The following is a 19,637-nucleotide window of genomic DNA, read 5'->3' as shown; positions in this document are numbered from 1 at the left end:
TGAATCTCTGTGAGTTCAAGATCTGCCTGGTCTACAGAGAGAGTTCCAGGACAGCCAGGACTATACAGAGAGACCCTGTCTCAAAAAAACAAGGCAAACAAGCAAACAAAAAAATAATTGGCAAAATTAGTAATGGATCACTTGCCCTAAAGGCCCTTCAGCAAAGGAGCACTCTGTGGTCTGGGACAGGAGCTGCTGTAATAGGACACAGGAAGCCTTTATGTCCCCCTCAGCCACCTGGGTATCACTGACTTTAACTGAGACCAGGAAAGGGCCAATCATAATCAGAAGAGAGGCGCTTGGGTTTCGGGGGGAATGTTGAAACTGAAGAGGGAGGAGGGCTGGGGAGATGGCTCAGGGGGCAAAGCAACTGTGTGAGAGCATGACAGCCCCAAGGTCTTGTCCCCAGAGTCCATATAAATCAGTGTGCAGTGTCTACAATCCCAGCACTCCTTGGGAGCTTCCGGCCTGTTAGCCTGGAGTGTGCAGCAGTGACCTGAACTTCCATGAAGCCTGCACTACGCATGAAGGTGCTCTTGGACACAAATCCAGACTTAAAACAAGAATCTGGGGGGCTGGAGGGAGCACCAACTGCTCTTCCAGAGGTCCTGAGTTCAATTCCCAGCAACCACATGGTGGCTCACAACCATCTGTAATGAGATCTGGCACCCTCTTCTGTATATATAATAAATAAATAAATCTAAAAAAAAAAAAAAAAAAAAGACAAACTACCTTTGCCTTTCTATGGCCTAAGAAAGGACCAACCATCTCTTTTTTAAAAAAAAAAAAAAAAAAAAAAAAAAGAATCTGAAGAGGAAATTGGTTTTGTTGCTGAGCATAAAAATCCTGCCATTTTTCTTCCTGCTGGAGCTGCACTCTGGTATCTACCCCAAGCACCTGGTGTCTGGGGGGCGGGGTAGGGGCAGATGATTATTAAAGTTGCAGCTTCTGGGGTTGGGGATTTAGCTCAGTAGTAGAGTGTTTGCCTAGCAAGCGCAAGGCCCTGGGTTCGGTCCTCAGCTCCGACAAAAAAAAAAAAGTTGCAGCTTCTTAGAAAGTTGGGCTAATTGGCCAGTGATACTTTGCTAGCATTTCTTTGCAATGGCTAAAAACAAGGTAATTTTTTTTCCCCTCATGAGAAAGAATATGTTTGGCACTATACTTTTTTTTTTTTTTTTTTAAGATTATTGCTGAAATTTTACAGAGTGTTACTCCTCAGAAATAGTTTTTTATATTGTCAGCTGCCGCATATCTGAAAAGTTCATTCTCCCTCAACATCCCAGGCAGTTTCCATTGTAACCACCCTGTGAGTGCAAGTATGCTGGAATTGAGCTAAGGGGACTCAGGAAGTGAGATGCCTCCTTAGTGTGACCCTCCCACCAGGAGGACAGAGGAGACCCAAGAGGAGCATTGTAGTTGCATGCACAGTACCCAATGTCCTTTCTGTCGGTTCCATTTTTAGGCACCCAATAAGATAGATGCATGGAGCCACACATGTGTATCATGTGTTGTGCTTGCATGGAGAGAGGGGAGAATTTGGGCTTCTTAGCCTGCCTGAGGCCCAATACTGACTTGGTGGAATCTGGTTTTGTCCTTTGGTGTCATGGCCCTTGAAGGCTGTGTATTTAGTAGTAATGGTGTATGCAGGTTTGGTTCCAGTGTTTGGGGCACCTCTGAGTGTCTGGGAGACAGAACTATGCCATGTGTATGGCCAGTACCTTGCCAACAAAAAGGAATTTCTGTTGCTGTGAACACAGGCTGTCATTGAATGGTGTTGACAGAAAGCCTAGAGTGTTCCGGTGAGTTTCACAGGGTTCTTTGTGGCCAAGTTGCCCTTTGCTGTGTTCCTGTGGCTTCTCTGAGCCAGGGCCTGCAGTCTGCTGTGCAGCTCTCACTGAGGATTCTCACTGTGCATTCACTTGCGGGCGTTTAGTTCTTCCTGTATTCAGTGGACTCTTCATCCTCTAATAGAGGATTCTGATGGAAATTGAGGAAGCTAAACTTTCTTTTGAGACAGGGTTCAGTATAACCCAGGCTGCCTTGAAATCTGTGCATATGACTAAGGCTGGTCAACCTCTTGAGTGCTGGAATTACAGGGGAACTGCTGTGCAGCTCACAAGCCTCTGCCCTTGCCTTTCTTTCTGGCATTTTGTTCTGTCCCCTCGGTGGTGGACAGTTTTTGGGCAAAGCCCATGATGGGGATTCCTCTGCTAAGCTGGAGAGTGTCCAGTTTTCATGCGAAAGGGAATCAAGCACTGGGTAAGGGCAAAGAAAGTTCTAGGAGTCGATTAAAAACAACTCTCTTCCCCTGAGATGAGCGATTAACAGTGTACAGTGTCTCTGCTTTGGCTGCAGACTGTCAGCTTGCTATTGATCCAGATGGAATAGAGTATTTTTTCTGGATCAATAGCTTCAGTGAACTCAGTAGTTTACTTTTGGCTATATTGTTCCTCTGCTTTCTCTCCTTTGAGGATGTCATGGTCTGGTTTGCTTTTGTTTGTCTCTTCATGGACCTCTACTGTCCAGGGGATGGCAGGGGAACTGGACAGGAAACAGCAGTTGGCCTTCTTAAGCATTCTCACTCTCCCAGACATTGGTGTGGCTGATGCTTTCCCGCTTTCCCCAGGGACATATTTTTGAATGCTCTTTTAGCATCTCGAAAGGTCCATTCAGTTCTTGAGTTTATAGTCTCCCTTTGTCCACTGACTGTATTTCTTGAACTGCATTTCCAGAAGAGAAGCAGCACAGAACCATTTCTGCTGATGGCTGGTGAAGGAGGGGGAGGCACATCGATAGCCAAGAGACAGAGATTAGCCCAGGGGGCCTGGCAGAGAGAGCCACTCTGGAAATGCGGTTTGCAGAGTCTGTTCTAAAGTGAGGGCCTGAGAGAGGCACTCAGCTCTGGGAAATGGACTAGAGAAGCTGCTGCAGGAGGAGGGCCTGGTCCTTTCTGGTGCTGTTCTGGGTGAGGGGGGATTACAGAACAGGGACATATGTGCGTGTTTAGTGACTGCAGCTGCCATGGAGCAGTCCTCAGTGCTTCCAAGGAGATAAATCTTCTCATTTGGTTTTAAAAGAGTAGGAAGGACCCGGTGTATCTACGTTGGGTTTGGATGGCAAGCAGGAGGGAGCGGGCAGGATTTAGACAGACAGGCTTCCTTCCTAGGCCTCTCAGCATGTGGACACACAGATCAATTTCTTATCCTTCGTTCAGCTGGACACTGGGTTAGAGACTGTTGAACAAGACATCCCCTCCTGTTTCATATCACATAACGCATTCATTTCAGCCACTGAGCCTAAATTACTGTTTGCTTTCTTTCTGTCTCCCGCCCACCCCTGAACAGTAAGAATGCGGGTAAGGATGAAGTTAGTTTATCCGTGCTAATGCTTTGATTTTTCTTTTCTCTTTCTCTTTGCCACAGTAGGTAACCAGTTAGGGGCCTTGGTACATCAAAGGTAAGCAGTGGGTTATGTTTTATTATTTATTGATCATTTCTAATTGTTTATTGATCCACCATCTGCACTGGAGTGTTAGCAAGTCAGAGGTTGGGAGTGTGGGAAGCCAGGGGCTAGATTTCCTTAAGACCCATGGTTTCTGCCAGCCCTGCCAGCCCTCTCCAAAACAGTATCAGCCAGAGGAGCAGACTGACATGAGGCACTAAGCCAGCCCCTGTTGGGCCTCAAGAGACTCTCACAATGGTGGAGTTGCTCTCTTCCACTGTAGATTAAATTTGAAAGGAGGGAGTGCATTGTCCTGCTGGTTCTGTGAATCTCCCAGTGCCTCAGGATCTTCAGCCTCTTCACAGAAGAAGAATGCAGTTCTTGGGTGAACAGAGTGTATGGGGCTTCAGAAGCAGGATGTGCTTGGGACTGGGGATTCGTTGAACAATGTTTAGTTTCTTAGTGCCTTAGTGCCTTAGTTTCTTCTCTCCCTCTTCCCTCATAGCCTTCCATTAAGTTGAGGATTTAGAGACAAAGACCCTAGGCTTTAAAAGGGCCCATCTGTAAGATAAGAGCATCTGGTCATAGCATCACCTACAGGAGGGGGAAAGTGCCCAGGAAACTATGCTGCTTCTCCTCTGCAGACTATAACTGTCAGTTGTGTCCTTAATCTGCACTGCCAGTGACACAGGTCTGCCCTCCATGTTGTACGTGAACATCACTAAGAGTCAGTTAAATGGAAGGTTTAGCCTGATTTTCTTGTTTGCATTGTTTTGTTTGTTAATGAGTTAAAATAATTTACATGAGGTTGTTCATATGAAATGCTGATGAGCATTTCCTGTTAAACTGTAATTAGCATGTTTCCTTTCCAGAATACCTATTCTAGGAACCTTGCCTTCAGAAGAGAGCCTTTGAGCTGGGTGTGGTGTCATAGGACTGTCACTGTACTTGTGAGGCGTGGATGGGATGTCTTTGAGTCCAAGGCTAGCCTGGTCTAAAATAGGAAGTTCCAGGGCAGCTAGAGGTACATCGAGGGGAGTTAGAGATTGATTGCCAGTGTTATTTATGAGAGCTGAGGGATTGCCCAGCTCTGTGGTATTCTCTATTGTGTATGTTGTTTTAGGGACTGCTTTTGTTCTTGGTGCTGGGGATGAGTTAGGACTGCCAGCAAGCATGCTAGGTGAGCACCCCATCCAGGGTGACCCACTGTGCTAATGTAGAAGGCACTCTAGCCGGCTCCTGTGGACAGCCTGTGCTACATAAGCAGGCATAGGGCTCAGCCCTGTGTATAAGATGTCCCAACTGACAGCTGTGCTGGAACACACCCTGACGGCCTGGTCTCTGCCAGCGGTGTTAGGTCTTGAGGGCTGGGGGATGTGTCAGGCTGGGGAGACCCAGCGGAGGTCTTGAGGGCTGGGATGCTGGGGATGCGGGGGTGTTAGGTCTTGAGGGCTGGGGGATGCCAGGGGTGTTAGGTCTTGAGGGCTGGGGGATGCCAGCGGTGTTAGGTCTTGAGGGCTGGGGGATGCCGGGGGTGTTAGGTCTTGAGGGCTGGGGGATGCCGGGGGTGTTAGGCCTTGAGGGCTGTGGGATGCCGGGGGTGTTAGGTCTTGAGGGCTGGGGGATGCCGGGGGTGTTAGGTCTTGAGGGCTGTGGGATGCCGGGGGATGTTAGGTCTTGAGGGCTGGGGGATGTCGGGGGTGTTAGGTCTTGAGGGCTGGGGATGCCGGGGATGTTAGGTCTTGAGGGCTGGGGGATGCCGGGGATGTTAGGTCTTGAGGGCTGGGGGATGCCGGGGTGTTAGGTCTTGAGGGCTGGGGGATGCCGGGGGTGTTAGGTCTTGAGGGCTGGGGGATGCCGGGGGTGTTAGGTCTTGAGGGCTGGGGGATGCCGGGGGTGTTAGGCCTTGAGGGCTGTGAATTGGCCCTATTAGGATTGGGTGAATGCTTGTATTGCTCGAGACAGGGAGAGAAATGAGGAAAGGTCCCCATGTACACAGGCTGAGGTGGCTCCTGTCACAGTGATGTGGTGACAGTGCTGTTTATGCTGTTAGATTTCTTCTAAGTGCTGCACTCCCCTGAAAACATGACTGTATTCAATCCTTTCCATGATGGGTAAAAATCCAGCTGTGTGGGAGATGCTTAAAAATGTATGCTATTTTTTTTTTTTTTTTTTTTATAAACTACTTGTATTTAGCATCCCCTAAGGTAAATGTTTAGATTTAATTGCTTTCCGGGGTGCTGGGCAATTGGATATTGTCCACAATACACTGCATGCAACATTTTAAAGTTTGTTTGAAAGAGCCAGTGGAGTCTTTTTTTGTTTTTGAAGGCACCTGATGGACAGGATCATATTTAACAAGAGTCTCTCACAGCACGAGTGAGGCGATTATACTGGCCTGGCCAACACTGATTAGGCTATGCGGGGTGCTGGTTTTCGTGGGCACATACTACCTTAGAAGACATAGGTATATTGGAGGGGGGCTAGGAAACAAAGAGATCAGGAAATCCAAAAAGTTATCTCTGTTTTAATCTAGAGAGCACACTCTAATAGGTGTCTGAACCTCTTTCTAAACCCTAGCAGATCTTTAACTTTCCCGGGGTTAGCAGCTCATCTGTTAGGCCCTGCTACAAAAGCACAGCTGTATGTAGAACAGGCAGCTAAGGAAGGAGTTGGTTAAGGATCAGGATGGTTTACTTCTGACTAGAGGGGAGAAGCTTTGGTGTTCTTGAGGCATGCTTGACCAAAGAGGCATGGAAATGACCCTCTCTGAGTGCCTGGGAAGGACCAGATCAGCATGATTTGTTGTAAGCTTTTATCTTGGGGATCTAAGGTGGTTGCAGAATTTTGAATTCTGACTTTTTCTTAAAAATTATTGTTTGTTTTTAGGGCAGTAATAACAGAAGAATTCAAAGTGCCTGATAAAATGGTTGGATTTAGTAAGTATCTGCATTCTTTTCCCTTAATCCTGGTCTGTTACCATCTCTTAGGAGCATGTTGCCTGTGGGAGAATGCTAGTGGGAGTGTGTCGGGCACTGGAGTCGGTAGAGTCAGAGCATTTGTGCCTGACCACCCCCAGCTAAGGTCACCTCAGCTAAGGTACCATTGCCTGCTGATCTCACATGTAGCTTCTGCTGCTGTGATGCCCAGGAGTTGATGGGCTCCCCAGAGATCAGCTTCCAGGGAGTTGGGAGCAGAGTATAAATGTCTGTTGGGTTAATTAAGCTATCCGCATGATTAAGTGTGGAAGGGGAGGTATATTCTGACCCGGCTCGTTTTGTTGCAGTTATTGGCAGGGGAGGTGAGCAGATTTCACGAATTCAAGCAGAATCTGGTTGCAAAATTCAAATTGCCTCAGGTAAGGGCTGCTTTTCTCATAGATTTCTTTAGTAGAAATCAGTGTTCCACACATTTTCCAGATTCGGTGTCTTTGCTTTTTTGGTAGAGGCTAGGGTAAGTATGTGTGGTTGCCATCTGTTTTGCACTTGTGGAGTTGGACCCCACCTGAGCACCAGAGCAGAAGCCAGCCTGGAGATGAGGTTCTCTCCTGCCTTTTAGGGCAACACTCAACTCTGGCCGGTATGGCCTCTTCCTGACACCTGCCGGCTGGGCTAGCACCTGTGTTTTCTGCACCAGAATGTGAAGCCAGGCATGGTGGGGCCTGCACCCAGCTTCCCTGCACAACCACCCTTCCACTCCGTGGAGAGAGGACAGTGGGGTCCTAGCTAATTGAGTGTGTATCAGACACCTTTCAGGACCTCTCACAACACGGGCAGTGTTGATCATGGGTGTTGAAAGACACAGATTGAAGAACAGTTGTTATCTTATTTGTAGTTTTATTATGTCATCTGAGTGTGTCTTCTTTTATTTGAGAGGAAGGGTCTGGAGACATTGCGGTAGAAGCTGTTTGTCATTTATAAGATACTCGCTGCCATATCCTAAAGGCAGTAATTGCTGTTAGCTATTGTTAGCTATTGAGAATTTTTGCTCGTTTTTTACAGTGCGGGGGAGGGGGGGCTGCAAACAGAGCCTCACATAGGCTAGGACAATGCTATGTCCCCAGTTCCCTCCTTCAACTTTTTGAGGACGCATTTTTTTAAGGAGTTTTTAGGGTCAGTCTAAAACATGTGGGTGTTGGAAACAAAGGTTTTCTTCTCGTGTCAAATGGTCCAGGACTCATGCTGCATCTCTGCTGCCAATTTCTTGGGCTATGGCTACAGTAGCTGCTCTAATCCTGATGTGCTTATGAAGTCCTTACTAGCACCCTCAGAGCAGTCTGCAGACCTGTGTCCATGAGACTGCTCTGCAGACAGAGCAAGGGAAGCATAATGAAGTGACTCAGATGCTACAGAGCCTCTGGGCAGGTCAGAGTGAGTGGAGCTTGGTAATTAGGACCAACTCTCAGAGCTCTGCCATGTCCTCCTGGCTCCCCTGTGGGACTCAGTCTCTACATTGAGAACTAAAGTTCTGTCCCCCAGCAAAGCAAACTGGTCTTTTTGGGAGACTGTTCTTCGGTGGGGGTGGTGTAGGAGCCAGCCCCAGAGAGACAGTCTATACACAGAGGCAAAGGCACACGGTTGCCTGATGCCCACCAACACACCTCATCTTCTTGATTCTTCTTATAGAGAGTTCTGGGATTCCAGAGAGGCCCTGTGTACTTACCGGAACCCCAGAAAGTATTGAGTAAGTTTGTTTTATTTACTTTTTCCTTTTACTCTTCTTCCTCCTTCCCCAAGTGAGGAGAAATGGAAGGGCGAACTGTTGCTGCAGACTGTTGGTCTGTGCTGAATCTGCCCCACAGCACACCTCCAGTAGGAGAAAGGCCTGGGAGGTTGCCATGCCAGGAGAGCTCTTCTGTTACCTCAGACACACAAACCTAGAATGCCTTCCAGCTGTCGTGGCCTCTCCATAAACCAGGGACTTCAGTGGACACTCATCCTGGCCAGCCACCTCCTTGTTAACACCTCCCATACCGAACAGGCCTGGGTCAGAGGAATGGATCGCTGTGAGCAACAGAGAACTGGACACCAGGACTTTTTCCTGGGCTGATTGATCTGTTTGCCCTTCTGGTATTTGTGAACCAAGTGAATCCACTCTTTGTGGCCTTTGCTCCACTCACAGAGCCTTGTGAACCAGCAGATGCCTTGGCTTTGGAGGCTCTTGGCAAGAGCCCTGATAATTTGCCTTGATTTCCTATTCTGGTACATGCTTGCTCAGAGCCCTGTACCAAACACAGACTCATAACCCAAGTACCTCCTAAGGAGGAGGACCGTGCGGGCTGGAGTGGCTCGTTTCCCTCTTTGAATCTGTGCAGTAGTGTTTCACTAGGGCATGGGGAAGCTGAGATTATGTCTGGCTCAATAGGTAGGGTTGTTTTATTGTTTCCATTTCTCGGGGAGCCTAGATGGGTTTAAATTCTCTTGTTCTGCTGTAACATTGCAAGCAGTGAACCAGAATAAATATCCCTGGCAGGTGTGCATTATAGGGCAAGCTGGATGGTTTTGCTGGAGTAGCGCATTTTTTTTTCAGCACAGGTTAATCTAGTACACTAGCAAAATACTAAAAAGCTGCTGCAGCTGAGAGCCCACAGGATGAGTCTACACAAAGGCTCAAGGCTGCAGAAGACCTTCCTACTCTTGTAAGCATTCCTACTTTGTTTCTACCCGAGGAGTTGAGGCTTGAGAACTAAACTTGAAGAGGAATCTTTCTCCAACACAGCCAGCCTGTCTGGTTGCTGAATCTGTTTCTATCAGAGGAGCCAAAAAATAGATGGTGCATGATTTAAAGAATAAATTCTGCAAATAACAGCCAGGGAAGATTCTGGTGCAGAAAAGGGAATCGACCCAACATATGACATTGGTAGGCTGGATTGTACTGTTGCCACATTGCAGAGATGAAGACAGAGAGTGGGGTGCACCAGTCAGGTGCTCCCTGGAGTACAGCTGCAGCAGGACACTGCCCCTTGTGCCCCGAAACCACACTGGAGGTGTTGTGGGCTTAACTGGAAGTCCTAAAGCAGTGTTGCTGGCCACAGGGAGACATTGGAGTTCAGGAGCTCAAGCGTGGCTACTAACCCTTGCTTTCTTCCGTCTTTCTCATCGCTCTTTCTCTCCCTCACCCTGGTTAACAAGTGTGCTGAGTGTTTCCCTGTGAGGGTTGTGCTGGGCTGGGGAACAGAGATGAACACAGGAATAGGAGGTTTCTGCCACCAGAGCTGCTGATATTCCAAGTAGGAAGCAGGACATGTAGGGATGAGGTCGGACAGTGGCCTGCTCCTTGGCACTCCATGGAAACTGCAGTGGTGTGGTACGGTGTGTGTTCTTTTGAATTGCAGTTCTGTAGCATGGCGACTGGTTCAGACCTCCCAGGTTGTGAGGCAGGAGCTGGAGCTGGATGGAGGGCTGGCTGCCTTGACTCCTTCGTGGTTTCCCCGGCACCATCTCCCTTCCCAGAAGACCTTAAACATCCATTTAATGCTGGGTCTCTTGTGATTTTTTTTCTCCCTCCCAAAGACAAGCCAAACGGCTCCTGGGGCAGATTGTGGACCGCTGTCGGAATGGCCCTGGCTTTCACAATGACATAGATAGCAACAGCACAATCCAGGAGCTTCTCATCCCGGCATCGAAAGTGGGTCTGGTCATCGGCAAAGGAGGGGAGACAATCAAGCAGCTGCAGGTATGTGACACTGTGTGCTGGGCTGGGCTGGCCTCACCAGCAGAGCCGGGGCTCCTTCCAAGCCTCTCCTAGGGGGCAGGAGAGAAGACACCATGGGACAGCCTGGAGTTGGGACTCCTGAAATCTGCTCCTTGTTAGCATTGATTCTATGCTCTTAGACATGCTCGTTTAGACAGACAAGGGGCACATACCTGGAATTTCAGCACCTGAGGGGCTGAGGGCAGGAGGATCAGGAGTTCAAGACCAGCCTAGGTTACATAATGAGTTTGAGGGCATCCTTGGCTTCATGAGACACTGGCTTGGGGGAGGAGTTCATTTATAGCTAAGTATGGTGACACAGGCCTGGAGTCTCAGCGCTTAGGAGGCTTGAGTGGGAAGAATGTATGTTGGAAGCTGGTTTGGGCTATGTATAGTAAGACCCTATCTCAAAATTACATAGTTGAACAGACTAAAAACCCAGTTGTGGTGCATGCCTTCCCCCAACATCCTAGCAGCACTCAGGAGGCTGAAGCAGGTAGATCTCTGTGAGTTCCAAGCTATCCAGGGCTACATTAAGAGACCTTAAACAAAAAGCCCAAAAGTGTTCATTTACTTTTCAAGTACTCACAGTCCTTGTCTATAGAAAGAGGAGTGACCGCCTTACTGTAGTCAGAGTCACAATGAAGAGGCCGCTCTCAGCTGCAGAACCTCTAGTCAAGAATGTTTGAGATTGAACATGTCCAGCTAAGGCAGTGTATATGTCCCCAGCCAAACACATGCCGCCACACTGACCCGAGAATGGTGAGCTACTCATTTGAGTGCATGTTCTACTGAGTTCTAAGCTGACTTCAGAACTCGGGGACTTGACAGCTGTAGGTGATGCCCTGTGTGTTATACCCCAAGCCTTAGATTTGTAGAAGGCCTCCTAAAACCTTGGGTAAATTGTAAAAGCTTGGGATTTGATGTCACAGAACCCACATATCAGCCGGTTAGCCCTGGACCCCTGGGTGGTTTGAGAACCCATTTCTCCTGGGCCTGGGAGGCAGCAGCACTTGGTTGCATGGTGGGCACAGGTTGTCCTCAGTTAATGATAAGCAGAACACATACTTCATGTGTAGCTCTCAGTAGGAACAGCACCCTCGAGTTCAGATACTCCGGACATGGGTAAAGAGGATGGGCACATTGGAGTTTTGTCCCGAAGCCTGTCCAGGGGAGAAGGCATCACCTTATGTAAAGTGTGGCAGACTTAGGATGAACTGGCCCAGCCCTGCTTCTTGAGGCATCATGCGTTTTCCCCATGACGTTGAGGGTTGTGTGCTTGCATGTTCCCCAACAGGAGCGGACAGGTGTGAAAATGGTCATGATCCAGGATGGCCCACTGCCCACAGGAGCAGACAAGCCTCTCCGCATCACTGGAGATCCATTTAAAGTACAGGTAAGAAGAACTTGTGGGTTAGATTTGTCTAGCCCAATGGTTCTCATCTTCCTAATGCTGTGACCCTTTAATACAGTTCTTCATGTTCTGGTGACCCCCAACCAAAAATTATTTTCGTGGTTACTTCAAAACTGTAATTTTGCTGCTGTTATAAACGGTAATGTAAATATCTGTGTTTTCTGGTGGTCTTAGGCCACCCTTATGAAAGGGTCATTCAATACCACCACTATCCAAGGGGATCTCCATCCACAGGTTGAGAATTGCTGGTCTAACCCAAGTGGTTGTTGATATCTGGTGGTACATCTTTGGGGAAATGTGATGGAGATATAATTTCTAGCTGTGCCCAGTGCCAAAGCCACTGGCTAGATGTGGCCACATACGAACAGACGACTGCCTGGGACAGTGCATGCGCTAGTTTTCATGTTGCAGGTGGTACTGGGTAACCCAGATTAAGTGTACTGTTAGCCTTGCTGTGCTGTGGTCAGCTTAAACCCAGGCCAGCTGGAGGTGCAGATGAAAACAAGTGCCAGGTGTGTTTGCCCTCAGCACAGCTTCCTGTACTGGGAAAGCAGAGTTCAGCCTGTGGCTGCACACTCCCTCTTACTGGGACAGAAATGTAAGTGTCTGTGGGTGTATGTTGTCAGGTTAATGCTAGTGCTCTGTCATCTGCAGCCTGTCTCCTTATTGCATCTAACCTGTCGTGCTTCTTTAAGAGCATTGGAGTTGGGCAGTGGTGGTGCACGCCATTAATCCCAGCACTCAGGAGACAGAGGCAGGCAGATCTCTGAGCCTCCAGGACAGCCAGGGATACACAGAAAAACCTGTCTCGAAAAACCAAAACAAAAAGCATTGGACTTTGGCCCAGTGAAGTTGGCCAGTCCCTCCAAGTCACTCCCGTCTCCTTCGGCTGCTCTCGCTGCACAGGGTGGCCAGGGAAAGCTAGGTGGGAGGGAGGCTGGCAGCACTGTAGCTCCTCCCTCCCTTCCTTCAGGCCAGCGGCTCCCAGTGGCCCTTCCTCCCCAGAGCTTCCAGCCTTCTTTAAAATAAGATGGATCAGGGGGCTGGAGAGATGGCTCAGAGGTTAAGAGCACTGACTTCTCTTCCAGAGGTTCCTGAGTTCAATTCCCAACAACCACATGGTGGCTCACAACCATCTATAATGAGATCTGGAGCCCTCTTCTAGCCTGCAGTCATACATGCTGTATACATAATAAATAAATCTTTTAAAAAAAAAAGATTACTGGGTCAGGGAAATGATCTAATGGATAAAGTGATTGACTGCCTTGCAAGCAAGCGTAAGGACCTGAGTTCAATCCCCAAAGAAAAGCTAGGTGTGGATGGCACTTGTTAATCTCAGCTCAGGGAAGTAGAGAGAGGTGGATCCTCGGAACTTTCTGGTCAGCCAGCCTAGCCTACTTGGAGACCTCGAGGCCAGTGAGAGACCCTCTCTTAAAAATCACGGTGTAAAGTTCCTCCTGCCAACACAGACCATAGATAGGTACACGATCCGATTGCATCTTGTCTTTGCATCGGTCAAGTTTCCAGGTGTATCCAGCCACTGTGTCGCAGTTGACACAGTGCTAGAGGTTGAACCTAGATCTCCACACACATGTACATCCCCAGCCTCTTGGAAAGTGTCTTCTTCAGGAAAACACCCCTATTTTATTGATCTTTCTTCTTAAATCTGCAGGGAAATAATTGTGATTTTAAGGTCTTCAGTTCTTTTTTCCTTTTGTTTGGTTGCAGTCCTAGGCATTGAACCTGAGGTCCTAGGCAGGGTAAGCAAGCACTGAGTCCACTTGTTATTAAAAACAGGTGTGAGCAGATGCATGTACCTTTGGGAGAGGGCAGTAGGGTCTGCCTCGTGCTTTCAGGTCTGTGATGCCATCTTTTGTCTTTTGTCTTTTTTTTTTTCCCCAGACAGGGTTTCTCTGTAGTTTTTGGTGCCTGTCCTGGATTTCACTCTTTAGACCAGGCTGGCCTCGAACTCATGGAGATCTCCTGAGTTCTGGGATTAAAGGCATGTGCCGCCGCCACCACCACCCGGCCTATGATGCCATCTTAATCAGAGGTCGGTACCTGCTGCAGTTCAGCTGGGCCTAGGGTGTGGCTCAGCCATATACCATGTGCCTACGATTGTGCATAGTCCTAGGTTCCACCCCTAGCACTTCATGTATAAAAGCCAAGATCTAAGAGTTCGGAGGGCAGGAGCTGTGTCTATGGCCTGTGCTGCCTGTTTCTGTCTGTCCTCTGGCTCAAGGAGCCTCTGCTGGAAACACTTGGGGCCACTGGAAGGATTTTCACTCACTCTCCTTAGCTGTGTTGACCCAGCTGCAGGTAGAGTAGGTGACACTTAGAGTTTGAACCTTAGAGTAGCTGTCCCCCAAGACTCTCATCCTTGTCAGCAGTGAGCGCCTTCACAGTCTTGGGTCACACTGATCCTGACCCTGATCCTGGCTTTTCATCCGGTGCTGTCTTTTTCCAGAATTTTTCCCCATTGGTACTTTTTGTTTTTGCAGCAAGCAAGAGAAATGGTCCTAGAGATCATCCGAGAGAAAGACCAGGCTGACTTTCGGGGTGTGCGTGGCGATTTCACCTCCAGAGCAGGAGGAGGTAGTATAGAGGTGAGCTGGACCCACAGGTCAGTGGGCAAACAAGGCTGAGTTCAAAGCCAGCCTGGTTTACATAACAAGCCCAGGCCAGCCAGGGCTGCATAGTGATATGATCCTATCTCAAAAAAAAAAGAATGTCACTAAAACCACTGGTCACACTTCTCTCAGCTCCTTAGCCTCAAACTGGTTATGTAGTTTTTCTCATCTTCAAAACTCAAGAGTACACACACTGCTCAAGGGTACAAAGAAACAAGCATGGAAAACCAGCTGCCTTACAGGGCAGGTCATTCCACTGGTTTTCACAGTTTTGCTTTAAAGGTTAAGTTGATGTCTAAATAGGAGCCAAAATCCAAGTTTTCACAGTGATAATGTGTTATGATTATATCAAACCTGGAATCTTGTTTTATTGATGAGATGGAATGCTATCAAAATCTGTCCTACAATTTTCATTTATGCCACACTGTGCAAACATCACACCTAGTGCCTTCAGCTAGATTCACAGTGGGCACTCTGGACAAGGTGGAGTCAGGCAGAAAACATAATAGAAGCAAGTGGTGTTGTTCAGTGGCACTGGGTCTAGATGGTGCTGCTGGTCACTCCACAGCATCATGACTCCGTCTGAGGCCACTGGGCTCTGCACTTCTGAATGACTGAGTAGCAGGTGCTATGGCCTGTGCATTTTACCACAGTTACAGATCAAAAACAAAAGACTGTAAAAGGCCACAGGTAGAGCCAATGGCATATATTTGTATGCAGTTTCACAGACTCATAATCATCAATCACAAATTGTTCTATAAGGAAAAAAATGCTTTATTTTAATTCCAAAATTGCACTATAATAAAAACTAAGTGGTTTATTTAAAGTCTTTCCTTTTAAAAGAAAAGGCCAGGGGCTGGAGAGGTGGTTCAGCAGTTAAGAATGCTAGCTGCTCTTGCCAGAAGACCTGGATTCAGATCCCAGCACCCACACAACAGCTCACAGACACCTGTAACTAGCTCCACACTGTCTCAGTAGGTACTTGTACTTGTAGGCATACAAGACATACACACACACAATTAAAAATTGTAAATTGGGTCAGGAGAGATGGCTCAGTAGCTAAGAGCACTGACTGGTCTCCCAGAGGTCCTGAGTTCAGTTCCCAGCAACCACGTGGCAGCTCACAGCTGTCTCTGACTCCCAAGATCTGACACCCTCACACAGACATACATGCAGGCAAAACATCAGCGCACATAAAATTAGAATAAATGAATTTTTTAGAAGTTAAGTCTTTACAAAGCCATATTTGCAGAAGCTCTGATGGTTTTGTCTGTCTGTCTAGGTGTCTGTGCCTAGGTTTGCTGTTGGGATTGTCATAGGAAGAAATGGAGAAATGATCAAAAAGATCCAGAATGATGCTGGTGTGAGGATCCAGTTCAAACCAGGTTAGTTTGGTGTTAGATCTACCCAGGGCTGTGTTAACCATGTGTATTTTCTTTCTCTTTGTCAATCTCCGTTTCCTTCCTAGTCAGTGTGCCCTTCCTTGGTTGTGTTCTGGCTTGATCTTTCTGGCCTGTGGTTTCTTAACCCCCCCCCCCCCCGCCCACCCACACACACACACACACACACACTATGAAGCATTTTCAGTTTGTAATTTTGCTAAGTGAAGATTTCTTTACAAAATGTACCATTTTGATTTAATGCAAATCAGAGACAATTTAATATCACAAAGAAGGATAAACCTTTCATGGAAGGGCCGAAGATCTTACTGTGTTGCTTAGGCTGGTCTAAAGCTGGTTATTGGCCTGCTTCAGCCTCCCAAGGGCTGGGTCATCTGTGCTTGCACAGTGACTGGGTGTTACTCTGACACGTGTGAAAAAGGCACACTCATACACAGTCCTCCTCACACTGCTCCCAGAGTTCAGATGTGAGGAGATGAGATTTTATTTGCTGTGTGATCTCAGGCTTTTCTTTACCCTCTCTCATTTGGTTCCACAGACGATGGGATTAGTCCAGAAAGAGCAGCACAGGTCATGGGCCCTCCAGACCGGTGTCAGCATGCAGCGCACATCATCAATGAGCTCATTCTCACAGCGCAGGTGGGTCCAGAACCATGGTGCTCTGACCACTCAGGCCCCTAATTGGAGATTTTTCCACATCTGCCTCTTCCTGCCTTGGTGCTTTTCTTTGCTGATTTGTAACCCCTGCCTTTATTGCCCAGAATTTAGGTTTTCACTACACGTTTAGTGTGTGTGTGTGTGTGTGTGTGTGTGTGTGTGTGTGTGTGCGCGCGCGCGCGCGCGCGCATTTATTTATATGTGTGGTGTGTACATGGTATGGCATGCAAGTGGCAATCAGTTCTCTGGAGACTCCATCATGTGTGTCCTGAGGATCAAATTCAGCTGTTAGGTTTGGTTGTTAGAGCAAGCCGTCTCACATACCCTAGGTTTTCGTTATCCGGCAGCTGTGTCCAACCTGTGGCACATAGGTCATATGCTCCCTAGCTATAATTATAGCCCAGTACAAAATTGCAAATTTACATAAAGCTTTTGAGATTTTTAAATTTGTTTTTAACTTTGTTTTGTTTGGGTAATTATATTTACTTCATGTGTATGAGTGTTTGCTTGCATGTGTGTGTACCACGTGTATGTAGTACCCATGGAGGGTGGAAGAGGATGTTGGATCCTCTGGAACTGGAGTGCTGAAAACAACCTGGGTCCTCTGAGCATCTTTCCATCCCCAGTTATGTGGTTCTGAAGCATGAGCTTGGTAGATGACAGTGTCATGGCAGAGTGCCTGTTTCCAACAGTCAGGTGTATATGATATAAGACCAACCAACATGGAATGAATCTAGGACATAGAGCAGAACCTCTTCTATCCCTGATGGCACCATGTCTTCATACACCTGGGTTTTGTTGATGATGGGGTTTTTGTTTGTTTGTCTCTTCATTCCTTCTTTTCTTTTTCTTTCTTTGGTTTTTCAAGACAGGGTTTCTCTGTTTAGTTTTGTTGCCTGTCCTGGATCTCGCTCTGTAGACCAGGCTGGCCTCGAACTCACAGAGATCTGCCTGGCTCTGCCTCCCAAGTGCGGGATTAAAGGCATGTGCCATCACCGCCTGGCTGTTGTTGATGTTTTGGGGGCCATTTTGATACAGGGCCTAGCCTTATAGCACAGGCTGGCCTCGAATATATGGTGATCCGCCATAAAGATCACCTGCCTCAGCCTCTCTAGTATTGATTGGAGATCTGTTCCCCTAATCCTGCTCTTATACTTGGTTCCAGGCTTGCCTTTAGAATGTAGGTGAGTTTTCATGTTGTCAGTAGCATCTGTTAACCTGAGGACGTGTGGTAGGGAGCACATGTGGTAGATTAGCACATCCTCCAGGCCTGCAGGAGTGAAGACATATCAGTAACTAGAGACAAAGGACTGGGCAGAGTTTCGAAATTCATCTTACCTACTTGTCCATTAGCTCATGACCTTTGGCAAGTTCTGAGGTGCCTGGAGGCTCCGCCAGCAGTCTCAGGGGTCAAGGACTACTTCTCAGTTGTAAATGTGTACCTCCTGTTCAGTCCCTGATCACCAGGGTAGGCCTGGGTTTTAACCAGAACCCTGGTGGTCTCTTAGGGTTGAACACGGTAACACCTTTTCTGTGTAAGTTTGAAAGCTGCAGAGCCACCTTTTTCCTCATGTCCGTCTTGGGGAAGCTGGCTGCCCATGGCAGAGTCTGAGCAGAAACCCTCAGGAAGGCATGCTTCCTTGTCAGGCCTCCCGTCTTCCTAGTCAGCAGGTGCTGCTTCACTGTGTGGGAGCTGCTTCCCTGACACCAGCGTGAGGCCTGCTGTCTCCTGTTGCCATCGCTGCCACTCCCGTTATTCCCGACACACCACCCTTGGGCCAGCCGTTGTAGGTCCCTCTGTCCCTCAGCCTGTCCCCCTAATTCTCTGGGTTATAGACACCTGCCACCATCCTTCCTAAGAGGTCACTCTTGAGGGTCTTCTACACCTTCTTGGTAATAAGACCGCCTTTTTTTTTTTTTAAATTACATTTGTACTTATTACATGTGCATGTTCGCATGCCGTGGCCTGTGTGTGCAGTTGAAGGACAACTTGAGGATCTGGGTCTCCCTTCCCCCAGGTGAGTCTCAGGGACAGCAGTCCTTACCCACTGAGCTACCCCACCAAACCAAGGACTTTTTCCTTAAGTCCTGTGACCCTTTCTGCTGGCCATTGCTCTCTGACAGCCTTGTGGAGAAGTTGAGTCACACACTGCCCCTCTAGCCCCTCTCAGATGCTACTGGTAGCTCTTTCGTAGCCATTTTATGCTCGGACAGACCCACCATGAGTTAGCCTCAACTTGGAGTAAAGCCTGATCTTGAGGGCCTTGTAATGAAAAGTAGGCAGTCCCAGGCTTCAACCCAGAGTTTCTGGCTTCCGGTTTTAGGCAGGTGTGTGGATGCTGTGTGTGCCCACAGGTATCTTTTTATAACCAAGTGTTGGTTAATTCTGTTCTGAATTCGAGCCTTCAAGTCTGAAGTGCTGAGGGTCCAGTGTGTGGTGTTGGTGTCACCAGAGAAGGGAGATGTGCTGATGGCATGGCAGACGTCCTCACTGTCACCTTTTTTCCTTACCAGGAAAGAGATGGCCTTGGAGGCCTGGCGGTAGCTAGAGGAAGAGGCCGTGGCCGTGGGGACTGGAGTTTGGGCACTCCTGGTAGTGTCCAGGAAATTACATACACAGTGCCAGCTGATAAATGTGGCCTTGTAATTGGCAAAGGTAAGAGGCAACTGTCAGGGTTTCTGTCCCCTGCAGCTGCTCAAGGAAGGGGAAGCCAACTCTCAGCCCTGTATTCATGGCATCTTCTGGGGTCCCTGACTTGGCTTGTCACGATGGAGTGACAAAAAAAAAAAAAAAAAAAAAAAAAGCAAAGCACCTGTTTGAGTGAGGGCCTTGTCTGTAGACTGGAATGAACGTGGCCCTGAGAAGTCACCAACACTCACGCCTTCCACAGAGTGCTTTCTGACATGGGTGTCACCTTCCCCTCACTGGATTTGGCCGCTGGCTCTTCGTGGACAGCCTAGGCTTTCAGCAATGCAGACAGCCTGTGAGAGGAGTAGAGATTGGCTTGCTAGTTGATGCTAGACATTTGAGGGCAATTTGGAGCATTGGGTGGAATGCCTCATTCTTGCCTGCACAATGCCCTCCTTCCTGTCAGCCAGGAGAGAGCGGGCAGAGTAGGCCATGGACCACCTAGACTTGGCTGGTCTCCCTGCGGGCACCGAGCTGAACTTGACTACCGACAGGACGTCTGTGTGACATTGGCTCTTTTGTGTTTTCCTTCATTATTCATTTGACAGACAGCATAGGGAGACAATGACTTCTCCCCAGAGTCCCTCAGATTTCTTACTACAGGGAATGTGACTTGGGCTGTCTCCATCAGCAGATCTTAACCCCACCCGCCTGCCCGTGTGACCTTGGGCGCTTAAGTGGGTATTACCACCACAGACACACCCCCACCCCCG

General features: G+C 48.2%; 1 protein-coding gene across 3 annotated transcripts in view; it reads left to right on the top strand.

Moving 5' to 3' along the window:
* Fubp3 (far upstream element binding protein 3) overlaps window positions 1-19,637 on the top strand; it is a 46,776-nt gene that overhangs the window by 18,584 nt on the left and 8,555 nt on the right. For all 3 annotated transcript variants that reach the window (XM_037204581.1, XM_028884659.2, XM_028884658.2), the window contains exons 3-12: window positions 3,423-3,456; window positions 6,331-6,380; window positions 6,728-6,799; window positions 8,067-8,124; window positions 9,954-10,116; window positions 11,432-11,530; window positions 14,050-14,154; window positions 15,461-15,563; window positions 16,117-16,217; window positions 18,750-18,891. In XM_037204581.1, coding sequence (XP_037060476.1) covers window positions 3,423-3,456; window positions 6,331-6,380; window positions 6,728-6,799; window positions 8,067-8,124; window positions 9,954-10,116; window positions 11,432-11,530; window positions 14,050-14,154; window positions 15,461-15,563; window positions 16,117-16,217; window positions 18,750-18,891 — 927 coding nt within the window. The remainder of the gene's footprint in view (window positions 1-3,422; window positions 3,457-6,330; window positions 6,381-6,727; window positions 6,800-8,066; window positions 8,125-9,953; window positions 10,117-11,431; window positions 11,531-14,049; window positions 14,155-15,460; window positions 15,564-16,116; window positions 16,218-18,749; window positions 18,892-19,637) is intronic.

This window comes from Peromyscus leucopus, chromosome 4 (assembly GCF_004664715.2).
Source record: "Peromyscus leucopus breed LL Stock chromosome 4, UCI_PerLeu_2.1, whole genome shotgun sequence".
Lineage (NCBI taxonomy): Eukaryota > Metazoa > Chordata > Mammalia > Rodentia > Cricetidae > Peromyscus > Peromyscus leucopus.
Note: the sequence above shows the minus strand (reverse complement) of the source record. Positions and strands in the feature narration are given on the sequence as shown.